The sequence below is a fragment of the Corythoichthys intestinalis genome, chromosome 1, assembly GCF_030265065.1.
Source record: "Corythoichthys intestinalis isolate RoL2023-P3 chromosome 1, ASM3026506v1, whole genome shotgun sequence".
Classification (NCBI taxonomy): domain Eukaryota; kingdom Metazoa; phylum Chordata; class Actinopteri; order Syngnathiformes; family Syngnathidae; genus Corythoichthys; species Corythoichthys intestinalis.
Window position 1 is genome coordinate 50,607,715 of NC_080395.1, and position 9,189 is coordinate 50,616,903.

General features: G+C 43.6%; 1 protein-coding gene across 1 annotated transcript; it reads left to right on the forward strand.

Annotated features, from left to right (window-relative positions):
- The first annotated feature begins 1,514 nt into the window (after nucleotides 1-1,514).
- LOC130912273 (uncharacterized protein F54H12.2-like) lies at nucleotides 1,515-2,720 on the forward strand. Its single transcript, XM_057830246.1, has one exon. It carries the CDS (start codon nucleotides 1,515-1,517, stop codon nucleotides 2,718-2,720), a length of 1,206 nt encoding a protein of 401 aa, XP_057686229.1.
- Nucleotides 2,721-9,189: the final 6,469 nt, after the last annotated feature.

Below are 9,189 nucleotides of genomic sequence, written 5' to 3' on the forward strand. Positions count from 1 at the left end.
GAGACGTGTGATTAATGGAAAAAGACAATTCCTAGTTCAATGGAAAAATTGGCCATCAAAATTTAATCAATGGGTCGATGCGGATCAAGTTATAGACATATAAAACAAATTAACAAACGCATTCGTCATCATTCAACCTCATGGACCCGAATCTAGTTGACGGGTTCTATGTAACGCTGCCTTCAAACGCCAGTGCCTCTGTCTATACAGATAATACAATTTCCCAATACAGAGTTAACTTAGCAAGTCATATAAATTTAAATTCCAATTGGGAAGTCGCCATAACAGAGATTTCCTATCCGCATACTTGGTTCAACGTGCCAGAAGAAGAGGCATCATTTGATGTTATAGACGTTTGGCATCATGGTCGTCCCAAACCCGGCGAGAGAGTGATTACCGAATATGATGAAAGAAAAATTAAAACTCTATTCTTAACAGAAGGGTATTACAACGATCCCGAGACAATCGGGAAAGAGTTTGAAAAAATCTTGAAAGATAATTTTGAGGTTGACATTAAAATAGCATACGCCAGGAACGTGGGGAGATTTTTTTTCACAGGAACTGGGCGTTTCAGAATCCGGCTCAGGCCACCGGTATCATATATATTTGGACTCTTGGCGGACGAATGGTATACTTGTGGACCCCATTGGACCGCAGCCACGCACCCCGCCGATATTAGGGCTGGTCTTTACCATTTCTACATATACACGGACTTGATTCAACACCAAACGGTCGGCGACACCCTAGCCCCGCTACTAAGGACTATTCCAATAACGGGGGAGCACCAAGAAACAGTTTTTAAAACGTTTAACCCGCCTTACTATCTTCCACTTAACAAAAGACACATTGAGGACATAGCGATAGAAATTAAAACTGATCAGAACAAACCAGTCCCCTTCGCTTACGGCAAAGTAATTATCACGCTCCATTTTAGACCAAAGTGAGAAAATGGTGGTGTTAGCAACACACCCGGACCTTTACCGCCTAGTGGATTATTACGAAAGCCAGGCTGGAGGGGCGTTACCTGGGTTCCACGGGTCACCAATTCAATATGGAAGAGGTCTGGGTTCCATCTTTGCCAAGCTGTTCCGATTTGTAACTCCGCTCCTTAGGAGAGGTTTCAGCATGGCGAAACCACACCTCCAGACAGCCGCTAAAAACATAGCGACGGACGTCGCAGGGCGCGTGATGGAAAGGATTCAGAAAAAGCCAGATCCACAGGAAGGCTCCGGTATCATGACCCTGGCACGCAGACCTCATAAATCACCTGCAAGGAGACTCGTTAAAAGGGGGCGTCGACCTGTGAAGTCACGTAAAAAGCGTGCGAGTGCATCTAGACCGAGATCAGTTTCCAGAAGGAAGCGTCGAAGAAGCCACGCGGACATCTTCTCCTAACCCCTTCATACCAAATGGCGCTCGCACACCACCGTTCACATGAATGCACTCTGGCCGAATTGGATTTGTTTGCCCCACCCCTTACGCAATTATCGATCGAAGGGAGTCAATATGTGGAGATGCTCCCGATCTCGGCCCTTACCGAAGACGGCCCCATCGAGTTTTTTGTTCCTGGCGATGGTTCTAAATATCTGGACCTCGCGGACACCCTGCTTCAGCTCCAATTACAGGTGACAAACGCCGATGGATCCCGTTTACCTGCGGCGGAGAAGGTGGGGCTTATCAATTACCCACTTAACACCATATTCTCCCAAGTTGATGTTACTTTGGCAGACAGATTGATATCTCAGTCCAGTTCGACACACCCTTATCGATCCATGATAGAAGCTTTATTAAACTTTTCGGACGCTTCTTTGAAGAGCCAGTTCACAGCCGGTATGTTTTTCAAAGATAAAAGTGGACAAATGGACACCACTGACCTTACTGGCGACGCTGTGAATGAGGGTTTGGTGAACCGAGCGCAGAGGGTTGCTGGCTCCAGATCATTTTATGTCATAGGCCCTCTACATGCCGACATATTTTTTTGTGAACGACTCCTGTTAAACAATGTGGACTTACGCGTCAAACTCATCAAGGCCAACAATGATTTCTGCTTCATTTCACCGGCTAACAGCGATCATAAGTTAAAAATATTGAGCGCTTCTTTATTTGTCAAAAGGGTCGCTGTGTCTCCAGCTGTTTCTCTGGGACACGAGGCTGCACTCCGCAAAGAGAACGCTTTGTACCCCCTGTCACGTATTAACGTAAAAACGTACTCTATCCCTCAACAATCTCGAACGTGTCAGCAAGATAACCTTTTCCTCGGACCAATGCCTCGTTATGTCGTAGTTGGCCTAGTTGCACACACGGCGTTCACGGGTCGTCGAGAAAGTAACCCTTTCAACTTTGCTAATTATAACATGGAGTATTTAGCTCTGACGCAGGAAGGAAGACAAATCCCCTCGAAACCTTTTCAACCACAATTTTCCGAAAGGAATGCCGCTCGCGAGTTTTATAATTTGTTTACGTCTACAGGCAGACATTTGAAGGATCTGCCTCTCTGTATTGATCACGAGGATTTCATGGACGGCTATGCTCTATATGTGTTCAATTTGAGCGCTAACGACGACACATCTGCATTATCGACTGTGTCTAACGGTAGTGTCAGATTGGAGATGAGATTCAAAGCTCCACTGCCTCACACAGTCACACTTATTGTCTACGCATGCTATGACTCTATTCTGGAAATAGACTCAAAACGGCAAGTACTGGTGGACTATTACTGAGAGATGGACGGGAGAGCCCTGGAAACTCTGATGACCCGCCTCCAGGGGAAGTTATTTGGAGGTGTCTACGCCTCTGATGAGTTAAACTCTTTAACCCCCACCCCGGCGAGACATTTTATTGTAAACACCCACCCGCGTAGCCAACCGGGGGAGCACTGGCTCGCCTTGACCTTGGAGGAGAATAATGTGGCAACATTCTTTGACGCCTATGGCCTGCCTCCAGATTTGGACTATTATCCCCCGAGTATCATCTCTTTTTTGGAAAAACACGCCAACCGAATAATATACCACACCTACCAACTACAGAACGAGCTCTCAATCACATGTGGTCAACATTGTGTATATTACTTAATTCAGCGAGGCTGCGGCCTTTCATTTCATGATGTATTAGCTTGCTATAGCGATGACACACTTAAAAATGACTCCATGGTATCTACTTTTGTTAAACGTCATCAAATGTTTACCTATGATGCATGCTATGGTCAGCGATCATGCTCGTTGCAAAAGTTTAAAAAATGTCATTGTCTGTAAACGCTTGACTTTTTACAAACATTTTATTCAATAAATGAAAAAAAAAAACAGAATATTTTCTCGTGTGCATTACTCATTTAATCCAATCCACTTGTGAGGCGACGACCTCTCTCTCTTCGCTCTTCTTTTTTTCGGATGCGCCTTAGGCTGGTCGTTAAACTCCAAACCGTCGTCAAGTTTTAATCGTCGGAACTGTTCACGAGCATGCGGATTCGAGATGGAAGTCTCGGGGATGTTTAATTCACGCAGTGTATGCAGGAACTCATCCCAACCTCTAGGGGGTGGTATCATGACTGTTTTTCCAGTAGATGTCAGATGTTTGAGGAGATCAATCATGTGCGAGCCGATAATGGGTCTACCTCGGAATATGAATTCGTTTCGCGATGTCCAGCTTTTATCATTGTCGACAAATTTTTTTAACACAAATAGAGCGTTTTTGCGATAACTGATTGGAAAGTTTTGCACCAGATCATGCCATGGCTCCTCCTCCTTCTTTACAACCGCTCCTTCTCCATCAACGCTTGTGTTGTGTTGGTAAGTCGCTGTGGGGAGGGTCAATGTGACATTCCGAGGCTCCTTCTCCCCTTGTTTCAAAAGACTTAAGTAACGTTGCATCAGAGCTTCATACTTTTTAATTTTATCGTATTGACTCAAAGAGCGATTCTCTAGAACCTCTCTCATTTTTATATCCAGATCATGCTCGGCTTTCTGCCGAATGTTGGGCTCTGTGTTCCTCAGCCGTTCTAGTTGTTGTGGGGAAATCAAAAACATTTTGTCCGCTGTTCTGAGGGTCATGTTTATCAGTCTTTTCTGATCAAACCACCTATAACACTACCCAGGACAGGAGCCAGTGTTGCCAACAAAGGGAAAATAAAACCGCCTTTCTGCTGCAAGGCAGCTCTTTTTCTTTTCAAGCTTTTTCTCCTGTCGGCCAGTAGACGGATCACCGTCCTTTGTTTTTTCAGCTTTTTGAGTTGTGTTGACGTAAGAGGAATGTTCCCACGTACAAGGTTAAGGGCAATTTCACACAACGCTTTGACCAGACTGTCTGGACTTCGTTTCAGTATGTCCTTACGTTTCTCAGGTTTGGCCTGAAAAAGCGCTTTGAGTAGAGGGGCGTTGGTTTTTAAGAGAGTAGACATGCTAGGCCTTAGAAATATACACGGTAGGCCACTGATGAGGAAGCACACCTGTCCTCAGTCTGTATCGTTCTGGACAGTTTGGGGTGAGATCTACAATTAAGTAGCCGTGAGGTACACGTGTGGCATCTTCATAACATTCTAAAAAATACTTTTTCTTGGAAGGGAACATCTGGTTGGCCAACACACTTGTCTGCAGTTGATCTCGAGGATTTTTAAACAGTATGATATAATTACTATTTAAGCTGATAGTGCGGCTATATTTGCCTTGATGAAATATGTTTTGAGTCAAAAGAATCACACTCTTGTTACAATGATGTCTGTATTGTGTAAATAATCTAACCACTTCTGGGTGGTCCAAGGCTTGAAAAATGACATCATCTAGAATTATGAGATGGCTTTGGTTTGTTGGAAAGAGTCTCTCGTCCTCGAATGAATCAGGAATGCCTTTCAAAAATTGAATTTCTTTATTTTGTTCCTTCAGCTCTAAATACATGGGTTGCATTGAAGTGTAAATCCAAACAACATTTTCAGGCACATATGTCATCACATGGTTACAATTCTCCAAAAGCTTCTTGACAAAAAACGTTTTCCCAGCCCCGCTAGGGCCTGCTAATAAAATAGAGCATGGCATTTGGAAGCGGGGGTCGAAACCAACCTCAGACATTTCCATTTCCTTAATAGCCAAAAGGAAGAGTTTTACCGCCGGCTAATAACCGTCGTTTGTCGTACACGACTTTAAATGTTTTCTGAAATGATTTATTTCTTAGCTCAAACGACTTTTTGTCACGCACAATGATGTGTTGCGGAGTGTTTATAGTCCTGGGGGTGCCAACGCCACAGTGATCGACATACCCGTCGACCAAGTCCTTTATAGTATCAAAATTCACACGCTGTGAACAAGCATAAGTCTGAGTGATCCCCTTGACTTTTATTACTGTTTTTTTGGTTTGTCTCGTCTGATACGCGTACGATTTTGGACCGGCAGAGACGAATTCCTCGATGGAATCGTTAGCTAGCTCATCCGTCAAATCGCCAAGATAATTACCTAGAGGGAGGGGCTCTTCTCCAGGACCAACTACATAGATGAGAGAGTCAGTGTCCGAATACAGGACATTTTCCTGCAGTTTTTCCAAATATTCGTACATGACTAATCGAGCGTGCGCAGTTGTCATGCATGCGACAAAAACATTGGAAGTTGCAGAGGGCGGGGCAATGTTTTTTTTGTTAAAGTTGTACTGAATCATGGCTACATCCTTGTTAATAAAACCAAAGTATTTGATCTCATACATCCCCGAGAACAAAATTTTGAAAAACTCTGCAGCCTTTTTGACAAAATGGGTTTGATTCAAGTTACTCCTTTGACCAAATTTCCCCCAAAGACTGTTCAGACACAACTTTGCAACCTGTCTCTTTCCCGGATTGAGTCCGATGGAGTCGATGTCTAGTTGTATTCCTTGATTTGCTTGGTAGTCGCAAATGTATTTCTGCTTGTCGGCCTGACTAACAACATTGGTCGGAAAACCAGACGCTTCTTGTTTCCCCTTGAGAAACGTTTTTATATATCCTTCAAAGACCTCGCTGCTGGTCTTTTCAAAATGCCAGACCTCCATTACACGAGCTAATCTGTAACCCAACTCAACAGCTTTGTTCATTTCGAGAGTGACCCACACGCCGGTCAGGGCCCTCGATTCATCATCATGTTTGCAGTCATCAGACTGGTTGTTTATTTCCGCACATGTGCGGCATAGTGTAAACACGAGTTTGCCTTTAGCAGTTTTGTAAGGGAGCACCGGGAAATACAGTTTTCGCGGCGGGTAGACTTTAGCTCTAATGAAACCAAAGTACTTGGTTACATCAGCCTCAAAATTGTTGTGGATAATAATCGGATGTCCGATCGCATATTTTTTTGAGGCGTTTACAAAGGGGTACAGGCTAGTGACATCAACATAAAGTATTTTCTGATCGGGACCAGCAGTGTGTCTTAACACAAAGGCATTTGTCCTACCGCCAAAGAGAGCTTCACGGGGATCTAGCGGTTTGGGGAAATCAGAGTTGTGTAAGAACTCCCGGATAGCGGGGTTCTCACATTTCAGTTTGTTCCATTCGTGCTCTTTCATGATCGTTAGCCGGACTCCTGGCACCGACTTCAATGCCGCCAACTTTTCCTCATTTGCCTCATGAAGCTCACGAAAGGGTCTTTGCGTCATCGGACAAATCGCCGACGGTTCAAAACAATCAGGACAGCCGTGAAAATAACAGCCATCAAATTCCCAAACATGAATCGTACCATCCGCCCCTAAGGCGTGGCCGTCAACAAAAAAACCACCCACCTTACGTTCGCCTGTGTTCAAGGCATGTTCGATGAATATTCCTCTATCATGCGACACCCATTCTAAATATTGTATGGACGCGTGTGAGTAGGACTTATGCCGACGTCTGTAATTGTCAGGGGATGGTATAGCCAAAGTGTCGGCCTGTAAGAATTTTGTACGGAAGACTTTCATGCAGGCCGAGGCTATCGTGACACTGTTTAGAGGATCCACATCTGTTTCTTTCAAAAAAGCATCTCTGAACAGCCGACAACCAATAGCTAAAATGTCCACATCGTTCTGACAGTACATTAGCGCCTCCTTGCGGAAATCGAATGTACCGTGACATTCTTTTCGGTACCAATCAAGGAATTTCTCCCGTTCGATCTCTGACATGCGGTCTATGCTGTAAAATTCAGGGGCTGGGTAGGGCCCTACATAATTCAGGTTCTCTTGGGAGCTGAATAAGTGAGGGAAATACCCCTTCATTTTGTCTTCATACCCCAAAGTTTTAGGCATCGAAGACAACTTCATCATTAAGAAGGACAAGGAGTCAATAAATTTTAAGCCATACCGAGTCTCGGTAAAACATATAATTTTACTACCCTGCATGATAGGGGACAGACCGACACCCAGATCCAACATTTTTGAAATCAATAAATAAGCGTCAAAAGCTCGAGCATTGTGGGCCACGAAGATGTAATTTTCAAATTTTTTTTGTCTAAAATGTAGGATAAATTGACGACAACAATCAACCCCGTAAAAGCATTTGTTCTCTCCTGCAAATGATTTTGTGCACACCAAGAAAGCTGTGTGTACCCCCTCATTTGATAAAAAAGTCTCAAAGTCGTAAAAGACTATGTTCTGATTTGGTGCCTGGGGTTTCAGGGTTTGGATAAAGCAAAGGTGTCTATCATTGACAATGTTGGCTGTCACCAATGGGACCCTACAAATTTGGCATTTAGGGACAGGACATCTGTGTTGTCTGGCTTTCTTGTACATATTAACGTAGAATGTCTGACCACATTTCTCACATTTCTTGTATCTGGAGCATCTGCTCCCCCATTCGCCATGGGACGTTTTAACAACTTCTTTATGCTTAGCGTAGCAAATCTTGTTGTAACAAACGTTATTACAGTCTGTGCATTTGGTATAATCCACCGATCGTTGACGGCATTCGGGGTCTTTACATAAATGACAATAGAATGCACACCTGTGAATGTTGGCATTCGCGTGACCTTTATAACAGAAATAGCAGAAGTAGGCGTGACCCAGAAATTGTGCTGGAGATTTCACGCCATAAAAATGATTCTGAATTAGAGTCAACACCAAAGTGTTTGGATTTTTGACAAAATCAGTCTCGAAATGCTTCATCGGCATATCCGAGTCATCAGGCCTGTACAAGACAACTATTTTACGATTCAGGTGTTGTTCAAATTTGTGAATGTCAGCAAACCCCGCAGCAGTTTGTTCACTCAGACCTATGGCTGTATGGAGTTCACGAGCCTTTTGTATTAAGGCATTTGTGGGTAACGATTTGTCTAACATATATGCTAACGCCATGGCTAAACATAGTTGATTGTTTTGAGGAAGTGGGTCATACAGGTACCGTCGTTTTTTGCGAACAATCTCACAATCGAGCATGTGTGTCAACTTTCTCCTAACCCCGCCCCTTTGATCTTTAACGATGTTGACCACCATCTCCAACTCAGTATTGCAGAGGATTTGGTAATTGGATTGTACAAGTCGATCGATCACATTGTGAAAACCATGAAGGATTATTTCAGGGTCATCGGTGGCATTTAAGACGACATGTTGCTGAACATTGTCACCGACCACCTCAATTTGAATAATGTCACCAGGTTGTGTAATTGCAACCACATGATCAGCCTGTCGCTGAACATTTTCCATTATGTCGTTGTAAAAGCTGACAAAATCAGGAGAATCGGCGACCCTCGACGGTGTCAATATCTGTCTCAATTCGATATTGTTAAATTTTGGTCTTACTGTTTCGCTTGCACCCCCTATTTGTGTGTCCGAGTCAGTTTGCTCCTGCGTGTCAGCTTGTACATCATTGTGCATGACACTGTCAGTTTGCTCCTGTGTGTCAGCTTGTACATCATTATGCATGACACTGTCAGTTTGCTCCTGTGTGTCAGCTTGTACATCATTGTGCATGACACTGTCAGTTGATTCGTTTGGAACATTGCTCGGTTGATTAAGTTGTATTAAAGCGTTTTGTAAAGGCTGAAAGAAATCGACAAAATCATCTATTGATCGAATGGCTACAAATGGATCATCTGAATCAATCAGCGTGTCTGGGTTGTGTTGCTCAAATGCCATCTCATTGTTTACCTGATTCACATTGTTTATTCCGCTGACAATATCCAACAGTTCGTAAGGTATATCAGGCTGTGACACCATTTGCTCGTTTATTTGATTGATAAAATCTTGAAATTCACACGGTATGTCAGGAATAGAATCATC

Excerpts from the sequence above, each read along its gene's own strand:
- LOC130912273 (XM_057830246.1), top strand. The coding sequence starts at position 1,515 with ATGCTCCCGATCTCGGCCCTTACCGAAGACGGCCCCATCGAGTTTTTT.